This window comes from Balaenoptera acutorostrata, chromosome 20 (assembly GCF_949987535.1).
Source record: "Balaenoptera acutorostrata chromosome 20, mBalAcu1.1, whole genome shotgun sequence".
Classification (NCBI taxonomy): Eukaryota; Metazoa; Chordata; class Mammalia; order Artiodactyla; family Balaenopteridae; genus Balaenoptera; species Balaenoptera acutorostrata.
In genome coordinates, this window is record NC_080083.1 from 2,006,082 (window position 1) to 2,030,600 (window position 24,519).

A 24,519-nucleotide genomic window follows, 5' to 3' on the forward strand; every position below is an offset into this window, starting at 1 on the left:
AAGTGGCTAAAATTCAGCTCACAGTGAAAACAACCATACAAGGGCTTTTCCTTAGGACCGCTACTCTGATGTGCAGCAAAGGTGCTTTATGCCTACTTTCCACTCAAGGTCGAGATTTTCAAAGAGAGATAATACCTTTCACTGTTTCACTAAAGACACTCTTCGGAACTACAAGTGTGTGGAGGTAAAGGGACCAGGGCTAACGGCAGAACGGGAGCCACTCCCGTGACGTGTCCTGAGGCACCAGCAGCTTTCCCATCACTGTGTTCACACCAACAGTGCACGTGTCAGCGCAGTGAAGAAAGCAAACCGTGTCCTGGAATTACCATGGAAACAGTCTCCACCTCACGGACCCTCTGAAACGGAGCCGCAGACCACACTTTGAGAACCACCGCTAGTGCGCTGTTACTCACTTTGCTGTTTTCATTTTATAATGTACCTTGGAAACCGCCCTACCTCACCACACAGAGAGCTTCCTGACTCTCTCTGGAAGGTGTTCCACTGTCACAGATGGATCAGAATAAATCTGTCCCTTACTGGTGGGCACTGGGCTTGTTGCTCATCCTTTGCTATTATAACAATTAACCACTTTGTATACATACGATTTTATACACAGGCAAGGAATATGTATCTTAGAATAAGTTACCAGAAGCTGACTGATGGGTCAAAGGATATATGCATTACTGATTTTCACAGATATTGCCAAATACCCTTCCTAGAAGTTTTCTTAATTTACATCGTACAAGACGGTGAGGATCCTTTTCCATTCACTGAGCTATTCCTTTGGTGGGTCCTTTTAATCTAAAATCGTGTCTCCTCCAATTTTGGAAAAAACTTTCTTAATTATTTCCTGGAAATTTTCTTCCTCGCTATTATAGTTTTCTTTCTAGAATGCCTAAACTAATTAATCCTTGAAGAGTATTATTAATTCACACTTTCCATCTTCTTGATTTGATTATCTATTTCAAATATTTCCTCAACTCTGTCTTCCAACATTTATTTTTGTTTATTAGTTCAGTTATTCTATTTTGTAATGTCCAAGAGGTCTCTTTTACTTAGCTTGTTTTCAGTAGCATTTCGTTCTTACTTACAGATGCAGTCTCTAACCTAGCTCTAAGGTACTAGTTCTTCACGTAAGTTTTCCTCTCTTTGCACTCATGCGCTTTCCTCCAGATGCAGCTTTCCTGCTCTCAGCGGTCCGCCTCCATCTGGCCACCCCGCCTGAGCTAAGACTCCGGCTGCCCTGTTCTGCCTGAGCCCCACCTGCTCACACACTTACGCTGCCCGGTGGCGACAGCAGGCACCCCTCCGCTGTTCTCTTTCTCACTTCCAGAAATGTGTCGGAAGCGCTCACCCACTCAATACTTATTCTCGTCTTACTTGTCTTTGTGGACTTATACCTTTGTCATTCCTTTTCTACTTGAGTGGGGTTTTAGGATGTGGGAGAAATAAATAATATGTACATAGTCTGCTAAAACTGGTGAGATTTCATTTTTTAACAAGTTCTTCCTCAATTCTTAAAAATAATTATACTTGTGGACAAATATATCATACTATATTAATTACCCAGCCAAGCTTAAATATCATTTAAATAGACCCATTACAAAGAAATTTATTATTATTCAATTTTGTACATCTCCATTATACACATAGGTAAGAGTCTAAGTCGACCATGGAAATTAACAGATCTTTCAATCACAACAACAACAATTTTAAAAGAAAGGAAGAATTGGGAAAGGAAGCAACTGTTAGCTTACCTTGGAGAGCCATGCAGATTTGTGCCCGAGCTGGCAGTGGAGGAGAGGTTCTGCTCTATGCGCTGGTAGTTCCTTATCTGAGTGGGGACGGGAATGGGGGTGGCTGTGCTGTGAGGGGACACAGTGGGCTGGCACTGCCTGCAGACATCATTCATTGAAAAAGGAAAGAAATACAAGTGAGACCGCTTTTCTTTCATCTGACGCATTGGTGGTATTTAGAGGAAATTCTATAAGAAGCCAAATGATCACTTCTGAATGTGAATAAGAAATGATCATCTTGAAAATATACATAAAGCCAAAAAAACCACACTTGTCCTTTACAGAAGTCTACTGGCCTGCACATGCATACTGAGGAGGAAGACTTGTAAGAAGAAGGGGACAGACGCCCCTCTGCAACAACAGGAAAGAGCCACAGGCCGCAAAACGCAGCTTCATCTGCTCACACTCTGCTATGCACTCCTCATGCAAGAGGAAAAATACTTCTAGGAAAATATGCTGGGTAAAAGAACAGGAAGTTCAAGAGTAGAGATGACTGGAATGTTTACAAAAGTTGTGAGTGCAGTAAGCGTTCCCAAGGAACTTGGACTTTGATGAAGACTGAAAATACACTGTGCGACTCTCCCTGCACATAACCCATCTGAGGTCCACATTTTGTAGTGTGGCTGGTTTCTTTCCTTGCTTTTCATAAATTCAGAAACAGCACGTCCTTAGATGACTTTCAGTTCAATTTACAACATACCTTAAAACATCAGGGACAGTACTGGGCCTTAAGAAAGGTAAGTTATTTCCTTCTTTTGCCCTTCCGTAATTCTAAAAAAGCCACAAACTCTCCCATTTTTGCCCAATTACAACCTTACAGAGATAAAGAGATTATATATTTAGTTACCTAAACAAACAATATGATTATCTTCTAAAGTGTCACTTTAGAACTTTTGGAACCATTATTTCATATTTAAATAAAAAGAAAATCTAAGGACTTCCTGGGTGGTCCAGCGGTTAAGACTCTGCGCTCCCAATGCAGGGGGCCTGGGCTGGATCCCTGGTCAGGGAACTAGATCCCCCATGTCTCAACTAAGACCCAGCACAGCATGCATGCATGAATGAATGAATAAATAAATAAATATTTAAAAAAAAGAATCTAAGAGACAAAAGTACCCCCAAATTATAAATCTAGATATTAATGGGTAAACACTAAATAAAGATGTAATCTGGGACATCAGTAACATAAAGGTGGGGGGCAGTATACTCTTATACTCTATAGGAGTAGAGTTTTTATATGTGATTGAAGTTGTTATCAGTTTCAAATAGATTGCTATAACTTTAAATTATTTTATATACTCTCAATGGTAACCTCAAAGAATATACCTACAGAATATACACAATAGGAAATGAGAAGAGAATCAAAGCAAATCAGTACTGAAAAAAACAACAAAATACAAAGGTAGTAAGAAAGGAAATGAGGGACAAAAGAGCCACAAGACATACAGAAAAGTAACAAAATGGCAGTAATAAATCTTTCCCTATTAGGCTGGAAGTGCAAGGATGGAAAGAGATATTCCATGCAAATGGTTCCCAAAGGGGAGCAGGGGTGGCTACATTAACATCAGACAGAATAGACTTTCAGTCAGATGCTGTTATAAGAAACAAAAAAAGGACATTATTTAATGATAAAAGGGTCAATTAACCATGAAGACATAACAATTATAAATATTCATGCACCAAACATCAGCACTACCACATGTATGAGGCACATTCATAACAGACTTGAAGGGAGAAAAGACAATTCTACAAAAATAATCGCAGGCTGAACCCACACCCTCAATCATGGAAAGAACAACCAGCTGGAAGACCAATAAAGAAACAACCGCCTGAACAACACCACAGACAACAGGACCTAACAGACACTGCAGAACACTCCCCCCACTGACAGAACACATTTTTCTCTGATGCACTGGAAACATTCTCCAGGACATACCACATGGTAGGCCACAAAACAAATCTTAACAAATTTAAATCATACAAAGTATCTTTTCCAATCAATCACAAAGGATAGAAACTAGAAATCAACAGCAGAAGGAAAACTAGAAAATCCACAAATACATAGAAACTAAGCAACACAACTCTTAAACAACCTATGGGTCAAAGAAGAAATCTTGGAAAAAATCAGCAAATAACCTGAGAAAAAGAAAAATGAAAACACAATGTACCAAAACTTATGGGATACAGTGAAAGTAGTGCTAAGATGAAGTTTGTATCTCACATTCGAAAAGGTCTCAAATCAACAATCTAACTCTATCCCTCAAGGAACTAGAAAAAGAAGACAACTAAACTCAAAGCTAGCAGAAGGAAGGAAATAACAGGTAGATGTCAGAACATATACAGATTGTGCATCTTGATTTATTCAGGACTCTTTTTCTAAGATTCTGGTTGTCTTCCACTTGAGGGAAGGAAATAATAAAGATTAGAGGAGAGGTAAAGAAAATTGAGAAAATGGAAAAACAATAGAAAAAAATCAAGGAAACTAAGAGTTGGTTTATTTTTTTTAAATAAAATCAACAAAATTGACAAACCCTTAGCAAGATTAACTAAGGATAAAAGAGAAAAGACTCAAAATCAGAAAGGAAAGAAGGGACATAACTAATGCCACAGAAATAAAAAGGATTTTAAAAGAATACTATGAACAATTGCTTACCAACAAACTGATAACCTAGAAGATACAGAAAAAATCCTACAAATACACAAACTACCAAGACTGGATCATGAAGAAAGAAAATGTGAACAGACCCATTACTAGTAATGAGGCTGAATCAGTAATTGAAAACCTCCCAACAAAGAAAAGTCTAGGACCAGATGGCTTCACTGGTGAATTCTATCGAACAGTTAAAGACTTAACACAAACATCCAAACTCTTCCAAAAATTTGAAGAGGAGGGAACACTCCCAAACTCATTCCATGAGTTCAGCATTACCCTAGTACCAAAGCCAGACACAGACACTACAAGAAAACTACAGAATATCCCTGATGAAACTTGATGTGAAAATCCTCAACAAAATACTAGCAAACCAAATTCAACAGCACCTTAAAAGGATCAAACACCATGACCAAATGGGATTTACAGTATACCACCATTAACAGAACAAGGACAAAAACCACATGGTCATCACAATTGATGCAGAAAGAGCACTTGTCAAAATCCAACACCCTTTCATGATAAAACCACTAAATAAAATAGGAATAGAAGGAAATTACCTCAATATAATAAAGGTCATATATGAAAAGCCCACAGCTAACAGCATACTCAATGGTGAAAGACAGAAAGCCTTTCTTCTATGATCAGTAATGAGACAAGAATGGCAACTCTCAACACTTCTATTTAACGTAGAATTCCCAGCCAGAGCAATTAGGCAAGAAAAAGAAATTAAAGACTTTCAAACTGGAAAGGAAGAAGTAAAATGATCTCTGTTCACAGATAACATGACCTTAAATGTAGAAAACTCTAAAGATTTTACATGCAAAAAACCCCCAAAATACATTAGAGCTAGCAAACTCAGCAAAGGTGCAGGATACAAAATCAACACCCACAAATCAGCTGTATTTCCATTTACTAACAATGAACAATCCCAAAAGGAAATTAAGAAAACAATCTCACTGACAATAGTATCAAAAAGAATAAAATACTGAGGAGTAAGTCTAACCAAGGAGACGAAAGACTTGTATGCTGAAAACTACAAAACACTGCTAAAAGAAATTAAAGAAGACATCTCATATTCATAGATTGGATGACTTAGTATTTAAGATGTTAATAGTACTACCCAAAGTGTTTTATATGGATCACTGCAAACCCTATCAAAATCCCAATGGCAATTTTTGCATAAATAGAAAAATTAAAAAATCTATCCTAGAATTCATATGGAATCTGCAAGGACCCTGAATAGTCAAAATAATCTTGGAAAAGAAGAATAAAATTAGAAGTCTCATACTTCTTCTTTTTATTTATTTATTTATTTTGCTGCGCCACACGGCTTGTGGGATCTTAGTTCCCCAACCGGGGATTGAACCCAGGCCCACAGCAGTGAAAGCACTGAGTCCTAACCATTGGACCGCCAGGGAATTCCCAGAGGTCTCATACTTTTTTATTTAAAAACATATTTCAGGACTTCTCTGGTGGCGCAGTTGTTAAGAATCCGCCTGCCAATGCAGGGGACACGGGTTCAAGCCCTGGTCCGGGAAGATCCCACATGCTGCAGAGCAACTAAGCCCATGCACCACAACTACTGAGCCTGCGCTCTAGAGCCCGTGCTCCACAACAAGAGAGGCTACCACAATGAGAAGCCGGTGCACCGCAACGAAGAGTAGCCCCTGCTCGCCACAACTAGAGGAAGCCCATGCACAGCAAGGAAGACCCAACGCAGCCAAAAATAAATAAATTTTAAAAACATATTACAAAGCTACAGTAATCAAAACAGTATGGCACTGGCATAAAGACAGATCTATAGACCAGTAGAGCAGAATAGAGAGCCCAGAAACAAACAGTTGCATACATGGACAAATGATCTATGACAAGGGTGCCAGCACCACTCAATGGAGAAAGGACAGTCTCTTCAGCAAATGGTGCTGGGAAAACTAGACATCCATATGCAAAAAATGAAACTGGACCCTTATCTTATGCCGTATACAAAAATCAACTAAAAATAGATTAAAGATCTAAATATAACAATATAATATATAACCATATAAAAGTATATGGAGGGACTTCCCTGGTGGCGCAGTGGTTAAGAATCCACCCGCAAATGCAGGGGACACAGGTTCAAGCCCTGGTTTGGGAAGACCTCACATGCCGTGGAGCAACTAAGCCCGTGCGCCACAACTACTGAGCCTGTGCTCTAGATCCTGCGAGCCGCAACTACTGAGCCCTCGTGCCACAACTACTGAAGCCCGTGCACCTAGAGACTGTGCTCTGGAACAAGAGGAGCCACCGCAATGAGAAGCCCCTGCTCGACACAACTAAAGAAAGCCAGCGCGCAGCAATGAAGACCCAACACAGCCAAAAATAAATACATAAATAAATGTATATTAAAAAAAATAATAAGTATATGGAGACCTGTTCCACAACATTGTGGATATACTTAATGCTATTATTGAACTCAAACTGAAAAATGGTTAAGACGGCAGATTTTATGTTTTTTAACACAATTTAAAAAGTTTTTAAAGAATAGATTGTGAAACAAAATAAATTTTACATCAAGAACACAGAGTTCTATAACTTTACTCACACACAAAAAAAATATGAAAAAATGAAAAAAAAAATATGAAAAAATGTTTAGTGAAATATATGCAAACATACCCTCCACACACCAAGAACTCATTAGAAGCATGTCTGCCAGCAGTGCCCATCGGCATATCATCTAAAGGAAAAAGAGAAAAATACAGTCAGTTCTGCTATACCACCTGTTTAAAAAATGTATATTGTTCCAACATGACTATTAGGAAACAATCTGATCACAGTACAAATTTACCATTTGCTTATGTTGTGATTCTGCCCATGAGTAACAACAGGTGAGCACAGAACACTGCACCCAGCTGAATTCACAGGCTGCCAACATCAGGTCTTTTCAGGGTAAAGTGTCATACTTATTGCAGTGTATACATATTTCTTCACCTTTTAACATGTGCAAAATCTGTGCTGTTTTTATCATGTTCCTTTTCATGTGCCACGGACAAAGGTTTTGAGTGTTGTGCTCCTAATCCCAATTTGCCCATAAACTCTGTGGTTTTTACTGAACTACTTTGCAGGGTGTGGTGACTTTTAGGAACACGTGTGTCACATTCTAGTACAGCTGCCTGTATCCGAAGTCTAATTCACTCTAACGCTGGAGCACCCACACTCCTGCGTGACACTCTCCTGTGTCTTGCACGGGTAGCTGAACAAGATGTCATGAAACTGGGGCCTCTTGGACACAGATGCCACAGGCCATCTTCATGCTCAGACATCATCCGTCTAAGGGAATAGAGCGCAGCTCAGAACACAGGGGCCTGTCACCTCTATACCCACTAGATCATACTGCCCTGTGTGACCTTTACATGGCAGCAAAGGTATAATTCATATGTGTTGATGTGAAATAGCAGTGTTGACCAAATAATATAAATTTTTAAAAATAAAATAAACTGTGGTAACCTCAAAGGAAAAAAATAATCATAAATATCCTTTTGAATGGCCATACATGGAACTGAGAAATACATTTACTTTGGTCGCTACTCTCATGAAGCTTACATTCTAGTAGTGAAAGAAGGTAATAATACCAGGCAGTGATAAGATGGATAAAAGGAAAATGAATCAGGGTAAGGGGATAAAGAGAGGGGCAAGGAAGGAGTCGATTTTAAAGACAATAGTTTCCTACGGAGGAAACAGGGCAGAGGGGACAGGGTTGGAAGCTGGAGTTCACTAAGAGTTCACCTCTTCATTTTGTAGCTTTGAGTTTGGAATCACACATCATTACGAAACAAAATTAAGTCAAAAGAAAAGAACAAGCTCTAGAAATCAAAAATAAAATGAAGCGATGGAACCTAATCATATATCAACTTGGTAGCATAACCACCAGAGGGGAATGAATGCTTTCTTTTTTTTTTTTTTTAAAGTTCTTTATTGAGGAATTTTTGTTTTTGATTTTGTTTGGGTTGGGTCTCCGTTGCTGTGAGTGGGCTTTCTCTAGTTGTGGCGAGCGGGGGCTACTCTTCATTCCGGTGCACAGGCTTCTCATTGCGGTGGCTTCGCCTGTTGTGGAGCATGGGCTCTAGGTGCGTGGGCTTCAGTAGTTGTGGCGCACAGGCTTAGTTGCTCCGCGGCATGTGGGATCTTCCTTGACCAGGGATCGAACCCATGTCCCCTGCACTGGCAGGTGGGCTCTTAACCACTGCGTCACCAGGGAAGTCTGGGGATGCTTTCAAGTGACTTTAAACTCAGTAATTTAATTGGGGGGGTGGGTGGGAAACACCCAACTCCAGGCCCCTGTAGTCCTCCTGTTCCACCTGAGGCGAGAGGAAGAATCTGAAACACCTGTGAAGTTCACGGCCCAGAGGCACAGGCTCAATGCAAGGCAGAGCCCCAATCACAGGACTCGCCCACTCCTCACCACCACATCACTAAAGGCCTACTGACAGCTGGTCCTTTCACCTGGTACATCATGTGCGCCTATCAAGAAAGAATTACAGGGCTTCCCTGGTGGTGCAGTGGTTAAGAATCCGCCTGCCAATGCAGGCCACATGGGTTCGAGCCCTGGTCCGGGAAGATCCCACATGCCATGGAGCAACTAAGCCTGTGCGCCACAACTACTGAGTCTGTGCTCTAGAGCTCGCGAGCCACAACTACTGAGCCCAAGTGCTGCAACTACTGAAGCCCCCACGCCTAGAGCCCATGCTCCACAGCAAGAGAAGCCACCTCAATGAGAAGCCCACGCACTGCAACGAAGAGTAGCCCCCGCTCACTGTAACTAGAGAAAGCCCGTGCGCAGCAACGGAGACCCAACACCGCCAAAAATAAAAATAAATAAAATAAATAAATGTATTAAAAAAAAAGAATCTTATTTCTTTAAAAAAAAAGAAAGAATTACAAGGCATATCAAAAGGCAAAAAAAACCACACTTTGAAGAGACAGAGCAAGCATCAGAACCAGACATGGTGGGGATGTTGGAATTATCAGACAGGAAATTTAAAACAAGTATGATTAATATGCTCAGGGCTCTAATGGGGAAAGCAGACAGCATGTAAAAACAGATGGGCAAGGTAAGCAGAGATGGAAATCCTAAGAAGGATCCAAAAAGAAATGCTGGAGATAAACACTGTAACATTAATGAAGAATGTCTTTGGTGTGCTTATTAGTAGACTGGACATGTCTGAGGACAGAATCTCTGAGCAAGAGTATTATTTCAAGAGAATCCTTGAAAACCCAAAAACAAAGAGAACAAAGACTTAAAAAAAAAAAAACACCCAAAAAACAGAACAGAATATCCACAGTCTGTGGGACAACTATAAAAGGTATAACATATGCATAATGGTGATTCCAGAAGGAGAAGAAAGAGGAGCAACAGAAGGAAATATTTGAAACAATGACTGAGAATTTCCCCAAATTAATGTCAGACACCAAGCCACAGATCCAGGAAGCTCAGAAAACACCCAGCAGGGTAAATGCCCCAAACAACTACACTTCAGCATGTCATTTTCAAATTACAGAAAATCAAACATAAAGAAAATATCCTGAAAGAAGCCAGAGGAAAGGAACACCATACCTACAGAGGAACAAAGATAAGAATTACATAGTCTTCTCCTCAGAAACCATGCAAGCAGAAAGAGAGTGGAGGGAAATATTTAAGGTGTTGAGAGAAATAAACCACCAACTTAGAATTCTGTACCCTGCAAAATTATCCTCCAAAATGAAGGAGAAATAAAGACTCTCAGACAAATAAAAATTGAGGGGATTTGTTGCCAGTAGATCTGCCTTGCAAGAAGTTCTTTAGAGAAAAGGAAAATAATATGGATCAGAACACCGAATCTACATAAAGAAAGGAAGAACACTGAAGAAAGAATAAGTGAAGGTAAAATAAAAACTTTTATTTTTATTATTATTTTTTAATTGGAGTAAAATTGCTTTACAATGTTGTTAAGTTTCTGCTGTACAATGAAATGAATCAGCTATATGCAGACATATATCCCCTCCCTCTTGGACCTCCCTCCCACCCCCCCACATCCCACCCGTCTAGGTCATCACAGAGCACCAAGCTGATCTCCCTGTGCTTTACAGCAGGTTCTCACTAGCTATCTGTTTTACACATGATAAGTGTATTTATGTCAAACCTAAGCTCCCAATTCGTCCTAGCTTCCCCTTCCCCACTGTGTCCACATGTCCATCCACTATGTCTACGTCTCTATTCCTGCCCTGGAACTAGGTTCATCTGTACCATTTTTCTAGATTCCACATATATGCGTTAATATACGATATTTGTTTTTCTCTTTCTGGCTTACTTCACTCTGTATGACAGACTCTAGGTCCATCCACATCTCTACAAATAACCCAAATTCATTCCTTTTTATGGCTGAGTAATATTCCACTGTATATACCGTACCACATCTTCTTTATCCATTCACCTATCATTGGACATTTAGGTTGTTTCCATGTCCTGGCTACTGTAAATAGTGCTACAATGAACATTGGGGTACACGTGTCCTTTTGAATTATGGTTTTATCAGGGTACATGCCCAGTAGTGGGGTTGCTGGGTCATATGGTAGTTCTATTTTTAGTTTTTTAAGGAACCTCCATACTGTTCTCCATAGTGGCTGTATCAATTTACATTCCCACCAGCAGTGCAAAAGGGTTCCCTTTTCTCCACACCCTCTCCAGCATTTATCATTTATAGATTTTTTGATGATGGCCATTCTGACTGGTGTGAGGTGATACTTCATTGTAGTTTTGATTTGCGTTTCTCTAATAATTAGTGATGTTGAGCATCTTTTCACGTGCCTCTTGGCCACCTGTATGTCTTCTTTGGTGAAATGTCTGTTTAGGTCTTCCGCCCGTATTTTAATTGGGTTGTTTGTTTTTTTGATATTGAGCTCCATGAGCTGTTTACAGGTAACAATTTGTTCAAAATAACAACAGCAACAATGTACTCAGTTATGTATGCTTCCCTACATATCTTATGTGTATATATACATACATACTTATGTAGCTTATATATAAGTGAAATTAATGACAGTGATACAAGGGATGGGAGGAAGGAATTAGGATTACTTTGTTATTGATATTATAAGATACCCACACTATTTATGAATGGTATAGCATATTTGAAAGTGGACTTGGATTAGTTACACATGTATATTGCAAATCTAGGGCAACCACTAAAAAAAATTAAAAAGAGGTATAATTGATATGCTAAGAAAGGAAAGAAAATAGAACCATAATAAATGTTCAATTAAAACCACAAGAGGTAGAAAAAGAGTGGAAGACAAAGACAAGAACAAAGATCAAGGACAACAACAGAAAACAGTAATGAATATGGTAGATACTAATCCAGGTACAGCAATAATCACTTTTAACATCAGTGGTCTAAATGCACAATTAAAAGACAGAAATTTCAAAGAAGATACACAGACGGCCAACAGGCACATGAAAAGATATTCAGCATCACTTATTATTAAAGAAACGCAAATCAAAACCACAATGAGGTACACCACCTCACATCAGTATGAATGGCTACCATCAAAAAGTCTACAAATAATAAATGCTGGAGAGGGGGTGGAGAAAAGGGAACCCTCCTACACTGTTGGTGGAAATGTAAATTGGTGCAGCCACTATGGAGAACAGTATGGAGATTCCTCAAAAAACTAAAAATAGAGATGTCATATGATCCAGCAATCCTACTCCTGGGGATATATCTGGAGAAAACTCTAATTCAAAAAGATAACATGCACCCGTATGTTCATAGCAGCACTATTCACAATGGCCAAGACATGGAAACAACCTAAAGGTCCATCAACAGAAGAATGGATAAAGAAGATGTTGTACATATACACAATGGAAATTACTCATAAAAAAGAATGAAAAATGACATTTACAGCTTCATGGCTGGATCTAGAGATTATCATACTAAGTGAAGTAAGTCAGACAGAGAAAGACAAATACCATATATCACTTATATGTGGAATCTAAAAAAATGATACAAATGAACTTATGTACAAAACAGAAATAGACTCACAGACATAGAAAACAAACTTATGGTTAGCAAAGGGGATAAGGAGGGATAAATTAGGAGTTTGGGATTAACATATACACACTACTGTATATAAAGCAGATAACCAATAAGGACCTATACTGTATAACACAGAGAACTCTATTCAATATCTTGTAATAACCTATAATGGAAAATAATCTGAAAGAGAATACATATATACATATATGTATAACTGAATCACTTTGCTGTACACTTGAAAATAACACAACATTGTAAATTAACTATACTTCAATTTAAAAAAAAGTAGGAAAGAGGGAGGGAGAGCTGTACAGAGGAGCCTCAAGTCCCACCCACAATGCAGGAGCTGCAGTCCCCTTCAAAAAAAAAAAAATCAGTGGTTTCCAGGGGTTAGGTGGGGAGAAATAAGTAGGTAGACCACAGAGGATTTTTAAGGCAGTGAAAATGCTCTGTATAATAACAATGGTGGAAACATGTCATTATACATTTGTCCAAACCACAGAATGTACACCACCAAGAGTGAACTCTGAAGTAAACTGTGGACGTTAGGTGATTATGATGTGTCAATGTCGGTTCATCGTTGGTGACAAATGTACCACTCTGGTGACTGATGATGACAATGGGGGAAGCTATGCAATAAGGGGTACATAAGGGTATATGGGGAATCTCTGTACCTTTCTCTCAATTTTGTTGTATAACCTAAAACTGCCCTAAAAAATTAAATCTTGGCGAGCTCCCTGAGGGACTAGTGGTTAGAATTCCAAGCTTTCACTACCGTGGCCCAGGTTCAGTCCCTGGTTGGGGAAATGAGATCCCGCAAGCCGCGTGCCGTGGCCAAAAAGGAGAAATTAAATCTTTTAAAAAACTATCTTATACATGTGATATACTTCACAATAACAAATTTTTACTAATTACATGACAGGGTGTGGTCAACCGTAACAAATGCTGTGGACACATCAAAAAGATGAGGACCGAGAAATGACCCCTGGGATTTGGCAGCATAAAAAGACCTCGACAGGAGCAGTTTGGGAAAAAAAGAAATGTTTTTAAGACAACATTTATAGTACAAAAAAAACCAAAGGTAACTTGAATAAAACAAAAGGTGTGAACGTCCTTTACGTAGAAAAGTATAAACATGCATCAAAACACACTAAAGAAATCTAAGTAAGTGGAGGAACAAACACACAAACATTCTTGAGCAGACAATTCTCTAGGTCCCTGAATAGGTCTTAGAGAATCAGTACAATGCTGATCAAAATCCCCAAATGGTTTTTTGTAGGATTTTCAAGTTGAAATTAAACTATATGGGGGGGGGGGGAAGGGGGCCAAGAATAGCCCGGGTGACTCCACAGAATTCTAGGATGCTCCCCACCATCACCTTCCACCCCATCTTACACACACACAATGAAACAAATCCTTTATATAAGCCTGATACGACAAGTCTGGAATTGCATATCAGTGTAGAAAGGACAGAATATTCAATAAATAATGCTAGGGTAATTGATAGAGCCCTTATGCCATCTACACAAATTAATTCCAGGTAAAGTTAAATATGAAAAAAACCCATGAAAATCTTTAGAAGGCACCATGATAACACTGGGGCAGCATGGCAGAGGTGTTAGTGGCTACAACTTGCTTATACCAATATTTTATAGAGTTAAAGTTATACATATCTAGAGCATCCACCTGGAAGAAATTCTGGCACAAGGACATCTCTTATAACACATTTTGAACAGTAAAAAGAAATGTTCCAAGGCATAATCAGTAGGGAAATGGATGGTGGTTTAGTTGCACTGTAAATATCATATATTAAAATGAACTAGATACACACCTATAGATCTAGATACACAGCAAAAATATGAATAAAAAAGCAAACTATAGAAAACAATATTCTATATAACATTTACTTGAAACTAAAATCATAAAAATACTTTATGTTCTTTATGGATACAGGGGCATATTAGAGTTACAGATCAAGAGGAAGAATATATCTCTGGCAAGAGAAGAATGATGCAAGGTGCTCTGGTTGTACCTACAGCACTTTATTCCTTTAAAAAGACATCTAAAACATGTATGGCAAAATGTTGACATAAATAAAATTAGCACGGTGGATGATTTGAGTATCTGCCGTATTATTTTGTTTGAAATATTTCACAATTTTAAAAGTTTTAATTAACTTTTTAGTGAAATAAAACCACCACACAGGATGAGTTTTAAAGGCAGCTCCCAGCTCTCAGCACACGGATCAGGGCCTGCCGCTTGCCTTATGTGCCGTGTGCTTCCCCTGCCCCAGCCAATCAGCCCTGAAGCATGTTTGGTCTAGGGCCACAGCCTTCACAACAGCCAGCGCAGGGGTGAACGTAAGCAGCTACTAAATACGTATTTGACAAACAACTAGAGACCTCTTGATACAAACGTCTCCAACCTTCTACATCTGCACGCAGTCAACTGGGTACTATTCACTTGCTGAAAGTAATCAAATTTCCAAACCATGTTTCCGTCCTTTTTCATGGTTTTGTCTAACTTCTCTTTTTGTAGGTTTTCTGGTGCCCTTCACTGTTCCACAGAACCCTGACTGTATTTAGTCAGCTTGGATTCTGCTTCCTTTATAAAAAATTCTTCCTGTAAATTTATGAGACTCATTCCTGAACTCAGGCCAGTAGCTCCTGAAGCACCATCCAGACTGTTTTTAAGACCCTTTGACTCTCAGTTTTTTTCCAAAAGAGGTCTTCTTTTAATTCCTTTCCTTAAATTTAATTTCTCTCATTATGTTGGCTTCTCTATTCCTTTCTGTTTGGATACAAACAGAATTTGAGATCACTTCCTACAAAGTTTTCATCTACCTTCAGAATCCAAGGTTACTGTCTTATAGAAGATGACTAAGCAGATTACAGGAAGGTAGGTAGATAGTTCTGCGAATTCCATCAACTAAATAAAATGTCCATTTGAAAAGGTGTCCTACACGAGAGAGCGTGATATGAAGGTTAAAAAATGCTAGTCTAGTCAATTCAGAAATATAATGTGTACAAGCAGAAAAGATTCTCACATGAGTGGTCTGACGAGGTGCTGTGTGGAACCAAAACAAAGTCATCCGTGTCACAAGAAGAGTTCTTGCTACTAGTACTGGCAGAATCTTTGGACACCTGGAGATAGTTGGGAGGACCCAATGGTGGGGAGGATAAGTTTTCTTCCTGAATATGCTGCATATCTGGAAGGGACTAAAATTAACAACATAAAATTAAAAGTGGCCTCATAATAAAATGCAAGTCAGAATAGCCATCAGACTAAGGAATATTTTTTTCATGAAAGTGGCATAGAGTTCAATTCCATTTAAGATTTTAAAAAATCTCTTTGGAAAATCTTTCCCTTAGAAAAGCACAGTTTAAAGTGTCTTTGCATAATGACTTCTACAGTGTTTTCCAAAAATGATACTTAAAAATACATCATACTAAAAAAAAAAAACCAACAAAAAAACCATCATACCAGTTATCACATGTACACGCTGCCTCTCCTGAAATGGTTCAGGTGAGTTTTTATCATCTCCACATCCCCGTTTCAGCGCATGGCCTAGCAAAGCAGATACTCAATACCTGTTTACTTAATGACTAAAACAAAACGTCCAGGGACTTAAAATTAATGACATCCTGCACACAGAAAGTTTTAAATCTCCAATGAAGAAAACATTATAAAAGGAAAAGCAAGAGACCATGTTAACAGTAAGGATAAGGGCATGTAAGCACAGAGATTATTTACACTTCCAGAAGGAGAGATTTAGAAAACCTTACAGGCGTGGGTGTGTTCCTTTTGTGTTCTTTTTTGTCAGAGGAAGGAGTTGATTTGTGGGAGATAGGACAGGAAGGGAAGAAAAGCATATAAAGATATTTAAAGATACGTGGGCGTAAGTAGCTATAGACCTCTTGACACTTGCCCACTTCAAGGACACTAGTGACAACTCTAATTGAATGTCTTCATCATACAACAGTTTCCTAAAACAATGAACTTCATAATTTATTGTGTTAGGTCCCCATTACCATGTTTTGTTTTGTTTTTTAAATTTAGGTGTAGTTTAATCACGTAATAGTTTTACATTTTGAATGTTTAAGTTATATTTAATTTCCACCCACATAGCCCCAAAGAAAGAAAGTAATCATTCACTGTTAGTTGTGTTTCACTAAAACGAACCATTACCATGTTTAACCTTTGTTTCTATTTAAGAAAAAGAAAAATACTACAAAATGCTCTTTAAACCCCAGTCTTAAACTGCTGGCGCTCCTTTGAAGGTCACGGAGCAATGAAATCAGTCTCAAATCTCCTGATCACTTCTTTGTGTGTATGTGTGTGTTTGACATACACATGATATAAATTCTCCTTATCACGTTTTGAAGAGCACTTATGCTTCAAGGTTATAAGAGAGAGGAAGATGGAGGGACTAACATTATAGAGCACCTACCACGGGCTGGGCACTGCTAAGAGCTTTCTGTGTATGATCTAACTTCGGCCCTGTTCTGAAATCCATTTCATATATAAATAAACAAAACTCAGAAGATGAGGAAATCTGCCAACTGAAGAGCAGCTGAGCTGGGCTGGATCCCAAGTATCTAACTCCACGATTTCTTTCCAGTGCCATTTCTTTCCAGGCAGGAACTCTCTCAGTTTCTTCCTTTGCTATTTATAAAATCACCTTCATCCACAACCACTTGGGTGGAAGAGATGCTTCTTGCGTTCAAAGCTCATCTCTCCACTAACGCTCCCCACCTCCTCAAGGACCCAGGTCACTCCCCTCTGCTCCTGACACTTTCACCCTCTCCCTTTATTCTGGCTTTTTCCCCTCTGCGCACAAACATGTTCAATTTTTCCACATCTCAAATCAATGCAACCCTCTCAATTACCATCTTCTCTCCCTTCTTCACTTAACAGCGTTTCCTGAAACTTCAGTCTTCACTGACCCCAATTCCTCACCCCCTGCGTGTCGCCTAACCCACCATAACCCACCTCCTGCTTTCAACCCTCCACCAAAGCCGCCCTTATGAAGCCCACCGGGGACCCCTGTGGCCGCGTTCTCCGGAGGCTCCTCTATGCCTTCAGTTACCTGCCTCTGCGGCTCCGACACTGTGGGCCGCTCTCCTCCTGACCCACCCCCTCCGTTCAGTGACGCTACTCTCTTGCTTTCTCCGCGACTTCTTAGTCTCCTTTGCCCCTTGACGGAGAGGAGGGGCTTGCGGGATCCCCCAGGGCCACCCTGGGCCTCCACTCCGCACACTTCGCAGCCTCACCTGGGGTCACTCTCACCTTCCTGCCTCGGCTACCACTGCCAGAGGGGCGACTGCAGCCCTGCCTCTCCCAGGCTGCCCGCGCCGGCCCCCGCGCCGGCACACCGCAGCGCATCGCCTCTGCGCTCCCTCGCCGAGCGGCTCCATCTGAGTCCACCCACTTGGGTCCCGTCAAGACCACCCTCTTCCTTAGGTCCCCAGTTCAAGCGATCCAAGCGCCACGAACGCTTCGCCTTGCTCCTCCTGGCCCCTCGTCTTCCCCTTTCCTACTGCTGACTTACTTCAGGCCCTCATTCTCAATAAAAACAAAGCAAAACCAAACCCAAACCGAAAAGTCTGCAATGGTCACAGGCTGTTCTCTCTGATCTGGTGGAGAGGCTTCTCTCCGTGTCCCCGATCCAATCCTCCACCCGCGTACAGAGGGATTTATTCGCTAAAACACAGCGGATCAGATGACGCCTCCACTTAGAATCTCTCAAATGGCTCACCACAAAAAGTCTGGCAGCCTCTGCTCGGTGCCCAAATTCTGCCAAGACACAGCCTCTCCCTACCCTTCTGGCTCTGCTTTCCCCTCAGCACATCACCAAAGCTCTCTGCACCCTACAGACTGAATCGTCAGAGAAACCTGTCCAACAGAGCTTCCTGCAACGATGGGAGAATTCTGTTCTATCCAGCGTGGTGGCCACCAGCTACATGTGGCTATGAGCACTTGAAATGTGGCCAGGGAGACTACGGAGCTGAACTTAATTCTAATAAACGTTGTGGCCAAGGACGGCTACAGATTCCTTCAGCGGGTCACCATTCCACAGGGACTCCTCTGCTTACAACGCCACTCTTCTACAAATTCACCGTGCTTACTCTTCCTTCAAAACTCAGCTCAAGGGCTTCCCTGGTGGCACAGTGGTTGAGAATCCGCCTGCCAGTGCAAGGGACACGGGTTCAAGCCCTGGTCCGGGAAGATCCCACATGCCGCGGAGCAACTAAGCCCGTGCACCACAACTACTGAGCCCACGCTCTAGAGCCCGCGAGCCACAACTACTGAGCCCGTGTGCTACAACTACTGAAGCCCGCCCGCCTAGAGCCCGTGCTCCACAACAAGAGAAGCCACCGCAATGAGAAGCCTGCGCAACACAACGAAGAGTAGCCCCCGCTCGCCGCAACTAGAGAAAGCCCGCGCGCAGCAACAAAGACCCAACGCAGCCAAAAATAAATAAATAAAAAAACAAAAACAAAAACAAAAAACTCAGCTCAGTGCCTCTCCTGAGCATCTTTGCTGGCTTCTTAGTCTGATTTCATGCCCCTCATCCACACTCCCACAGGCAGTAAAGGCGTGTATACATATGCTTCTATAGCGATGCTTTACCTGACTCTTCTCCACACAATTAAACTAAAAGTTCCTCAATGAAGGGAACTGGTCATATCTTCCACTGGTATCAACCAAAACTTCACATTAAGTAGGCATTTAATAAATGTGATTAAAGCAACAGATATTCAAGAGATATTATCTAAATAGCATTTAGCCTATAGCCAGTATCATAACTAAAAGAGTGATTTGAGTTTTTTGTTACAGAGTTTTTCTTTTTCACCTTCCAAAGATTTCTCTGGAAGGAAGTAGCAGCTGGATATTTGTGTGAGAATGTAAAAAAGAGAATGTTACGTGGGCATGCCTGCATGCGTCCACCCTCAGTACAAGAGTCTGCTGCAGCCCTAGGAAGGAAGGCAGTGCCTATAGGAAGTCCTCTCACTTCTGCAGACTATGTTGAAAGCAAGGCCTATCAAACCATCCCATTTTCTAATCTCACTAACTGGAAATTACATTACATTACATTATATTATATTATATTATTCCTGCTCTCCTCTTATTTCCAGATTTCCTTCTTTTCACTTCAAGCATTAGCTTCTCAAAAAGGCCTTCTAAAAAAGGTTTTTCCACCGAAGTTCTGCACATCTAAGTATGTCTCCCCTCCCCCGCCCCTCGCCCCTCCCCCTGCGAGCACGTGTTCCGCTCTTCCCAGCGGCCCAAGACGCGCTGCTGTCTTGCGCTCCCTTTCAAAGCATCCCCATCCAACAAAAGCCCAGCACACTCTGTCCAGTCAAAGCACTTCCCAGCAGCGTCCCTCCTGGCGGCCCCTCTCTTTCTCCTCCCTTGGGGTCCTACCATCCCCCAGGCTTCCCCACACTCAGGTTCTCCCCTGCTGTCCTTCTCCAGCACCATCTCTGCTTTTCACACCACGTGTCACCTTGTATCACATACGTGCTCCATCATGGTAGCTACAGTTATCAAGTACTCACTACATACTACCTACCACCCACTCCCCTTCAACCAGAGGTTAACCAGGCCTCTGTAACCTACGTTACAGACAAGGAAGCTCAGCTCAGCCTGGTAACTGACCCGCCCCGTAGGATACAGTGAGCAAGCAGCAGGGCCAGCGCTGAGGCTGGTCCTGCCCGGCTCCAAACAGACCCTTCGGTCTTTCCCTGCAGTTCCTCTGCATTTCTCCCCAGTCGCTCCAAATCCAGTGTTTTCCTATATTCCAGACTGAAACTGGAAATAGACAACACTTTTTTCCCCTCTTAGTTTTTTTAAATTCATGGGACTGTAATGTAAGTCTTATTAGTCCATCTGCTTTTTCTGTTTGGTTTGAGTCTGCAGGGCTGTGCAGAAAGGTTTTTTGCCAGCTCTAGGACTCATCCATTTGCAACAGGCTGCTGCAGCATCTGCTTTCACTGTGGGGTACTGGGTTTCCCTGGAAAATAAGACTAACAGCACTTGCCACTTCCTGAGTATTACTGTGTGCCAGGCACTGGAGTAGGTGTTTTTGCTCATTTATCCATGAAGTGGGTAAATTATACTCACTTTACTTATGAGAAACAGGCTCAGAGAGATTGAGTCACCTGTCATAGGCAATGTGGCAAGTCAGGGATGTGGAAGCTCCCACGCCCCAGACTCTTAAGCCTCAAGCTGCTCATCGCCCAACCAGCTCCCTCTGCGATTCCCCGACCCTTCTGCCAGCAGAATTCAAGAAATGCACGTTTGCCAGGCCAGTCTAGAAAATACCTGCAGTGGCTGACACAACGGCCCCTGGGCCTTGGCTTGTGAAAAGCCTCAAGGTCACAGCCCTCTCAGGCAGCAAGAGGGACGTGGGGGAAAGTCTAGAAAAGCACAGAAGTCGGAAAGGCAAGACCTGGGAGAGCAGAGCAGAAGGAAGGAATGACCAGAAGTGGCCGTCGGTTCTCAGGATCAGGAAGAAGCACTGAGGCTGCAGGGAAGATGGCCACGGGGTACGCGGCGCGGGCAGCCCTGCGGAGGGGCGAGGCTGCAGTGGAGCTGGCTCACAGGGCCCGTCACCGTGACTACGGGGCCTAAGGCAGCGAAGCCCGCTCAGAGGGCGCTTGTCCACCACTGGACGTTCTACGTACGATAACTGTCCAGACCGATGTTTATGACATTCATGAAACAAATGCGAATTACCTATCTACGTGTCACAGTGACATCCTTCCCCACCTCGCTGGTCACGAAAGGCTGAGGGTACTGTGCCCACCAGTCAGAGGGGACACGTCTTGCTGAAGTGTGCACAGCCAGATAAGGCAGAGTCCAGACCGAGGGCCTCAACAACAGCACTCTTTGCCCAGGCCTCAGCTGCGCTAGGAAACTCCACACATAAAGAGAATACCCACATGTATCTGCAGGCTCTGTGAGCAGATGCAATAACACAGGCTCTAACGTTACCTTTAATACAACCAGGACTTACAGGTGGAGAGGCGAAGCGACAGGATGGAGAGCTGCTACAGGGACCTTCAGAGGCGGAGCCGGCGTACACGGGCACCGGGACCGGGCAGGCTGGGGGAGAAACACCGACAAAGGGAGTGCGATTACACGAGCTGTCCACTAGCAAACCTGTCACAACTACTACAGCTTTGTGTTGGCCAAAAATTTACATTCACCTACTTATTACAGCTCCCATGGGTGAAACCAAAAATGCAGTAATTACTAAACTCTTTCAATTTGGACTTGGAAGGAAAAACAGAATTGTAATTAAATAAACACAACTACAAATATTTAAGAAAAGCTCAATGAAATCTTGAGAAGCACATAAAAAATTAATTTTGTAATACCAAATACTAATTTTTCCTTAAGCTTGCATTCACTCTTTAAGTAGAAATGTAAAAAGTGGGTACTCACATTTTTTTACTGGAACTTGCTCAAGAAAAGGATGGCTAAAAAATGCTTCTATAATGAAAATGAGAATGCAACCATTAAACTGATGTTGATTTTTGCAGATAGGTTAACCTCGTCAATGTAGTCAACATAATATCCTTGAGATCATACATAATTATTATTAACTTCTTTACATAGACTCCATTTCTTTTAAATGTAAAAGCACATTATTTTATAAACCATCCATAAAACCCATCAAATTATAAGTAATTCTTAATGAATGAAAATTTTAAAATAATGGTGTGAATTCTCAGAGTGGCCATTAGCAGCACAGCACCCCTGAGGCGACTAAAGTAGACGCGTCCTCTAGTGTGTGCCGTCTTCAAACAGACAAGGGCACGGAGAACTGTGACCAGGCCCTCGCGAATCACTCCGTGAACTATGGCTCTTAACTGTCCTAGCGGGAAATCTTAGACAGCTGATTTGTATAATAAACTCTACTCTTCTATCCCAGAAGAAATATTCCTACAGCTGGTTTCACATTTTTAAAAAAGCTATTAATTTGATTTTTAGTTTCTTCAGCTATTCACCAAGGATAAAACCTACACAGTAAGCCTGCTAATTAGATAAAGATAAATAGGTAGGTGAGTACATGGCAGTTCATTAATTTACTCTTTTCCTGTTTGTATAATTTATTTCGTTATTTCTTTAAAACCTCACGAAGACCATCTCATTTATCGTTAAGTCTCCAAATTGTCCGTTACGAAATAGCACCGAGCAGACAAGGAGAACGGCACAGCCCAGCACGGAGGTTCACCAGACAATACAAAATCCGGAATGAGCTTAAGTCAGGTTTAGTCTAAGCTACCTCACACTCAGAAGCACTCAGTTCACTGTCCCAGTAAATGTTCTCAGTAGACAGCAGCTCTAACAGTTTCTGTACGGGGGAAAGATGAAATAGTCTAACTATATCTTTTCTTAAAGTTTGGTAAAAATTGGAATTAAACTTTAGTCATGTAGTTTGGTAAATATTTTTATCTTTCAGACGGAGAAATTAGACTGAGATTGCTCTGTAACCATGAGAAATGTCGGCCAATAGTGGAACGACAAATAGGATAATAGTTTCTAAATTATCGATTATCTTAACTATTTACATACCTTCCATACATTTACAAAATATGTGAAAGAAAAAAGACAAAGAGATAGAAAGAAAAGTAAAACTGATTATCATTTTCTTCTGAAACATCTATAGTATCTTTAAAAAAAATCTTTACATGTGGTTGCCAAGGAGGGTAGGGGCATAGGGATGGAGTGGGAGTTTTGGATTAGCAGATGCAAGCTAGTATATAGAGGATGGATGAACAACAAGGTCCTACTGTATAGCACATATTCAACTGGGAGCTATATTCAACATCCTGTGATAAACCATAATGGAAAAGAATATGAAAAGAATGTATACATACGTGTAACTGAATCACTTTGCTGTACACCAGAAACTAACACAACATTGTAAATCAACCATACTTCAATAAAAAATAAATTAAAAAAAAACATTTTGGAATACACAAAAATAAAATTAGAAACTAGCATACATACAAAATTTGAAAATATTACTTACCGAAGTCCATTCTATCTTTTTGGTTTCTCTGAAGCAAACCCAAAAGGAGATTAGCCAAATAAGGTGATGTTTCTCTGGGAATGCTGGGGAGAAAGGAAAAAAAAAACCACCTAAGTGGTGAGTTTATATATTAACTACACGACTTTCGCCTTCATTACAGTAAATGAAAATGTATATGCAGTTTCACAAGTACTACATTTTATACCAAGAGGACCATGGTAGACCCTCACTCCTTAAAGGAAAAAACAAACAAACAAACACTAAGCAACTGCCTTTGAAAAGCAGCATCAATTTGGGAAGATTCTTGCATTGTGCTTCTTATTGCTGTTGTTGGAATATCTGCGAGAACAAAGCACTTCACAAGCACAGACCATCCTGAGTTTTAACACAGTGTCGACCTAGCACTAACAGTTGCTACAGAGTCCTCTGTTAGACAAACAGCCACCTCCAATTCTGTCTGCAAAAGGGCAGAGCTTAGATAAATACAAGTGAGAAATAACACAGCTTCCTGAAATCCAATAAAAAAGGACAAGGCAATAAAAAAAAAGTGAGTACTAGGAATAGGTAATTCACAGAATAAAAACTACAAAAGGATGTTAAACAAATAACGAGCCAACCTCACTAGTAAAGAGAATAAGGCAAGTTAAATGAAGAGCTAATTGGCCCTGCTTGGGAGGCATGGAGACTGGTAACAACCCCTGCTGGTAGAACGCAGTAAAGGAGCGCACTGCTTGTTCAGCAGTGCAAACAGGGCCAGCCGAGCTGGACAGAGTGTCTCTAAGCCCAACAATTCCATTTCTAGGAGTCCATCCTAAAGAAATGCACAAATGTGTGTACACATGCACGCACGCACACACACACACTATCTCTCGTCACTAAAGCCTGTTTGTAGTATCCAAAAAAATGAAAACAGGGATCTGATTAGACAAAATACGTTACATCTAACTAGGGGACTCTCTAGCTATTTTAGAGCTA

The 24,519-nt window shown here is 41.0% G+C and overlaps 1 protein-coding gene across 6 annotated transcripts in view; it reads right to left on the minus strand.

Annotated features, from left to right (window-relative positions):
• The window catches only part of ULK2 (unc-51 like autophagy activating kinase 2), a 67,567-nt gene that overhangs the window by 21,151 nt on the left and 21,897 nt on the right, over positions 1 to 24,519 (minus strand). For all 6 annotated transcript variants that reach the window (XM_057535714.1, XM_057535716.1, XM_057535712.1 and 3 more), the window contains 6 exons: positions 23,545 to 23,627; positions 21,951 to 21,998; positions 21,520 to 21,608; positions 15,544 to 15,715; positions 7,102 to 7,162; positions 1,758 to 1,895 (listed from right to left, as the gene is read on the minus strand). In XM_057535714.1, the coding sequence (XP_057391697.1) occupies positions 1,758 to 1,895; positions 7,102 to 7,162; positions 15,544 to 15,715; positions 21,520 to 21,608; positions 21,951 to 21,998; positions 23,545 to 23,627 (591 nt within the window). The remainder of the gene's footprint in view (positions 1 to 1,757; positions 1,896 to 7,101; positions 7,163 to 15,543; positions 15,716 to 21,519; positions 21,609 to 21,950; positions 21,999 to 23,544; positions 23,628 to 24,519) is intronic.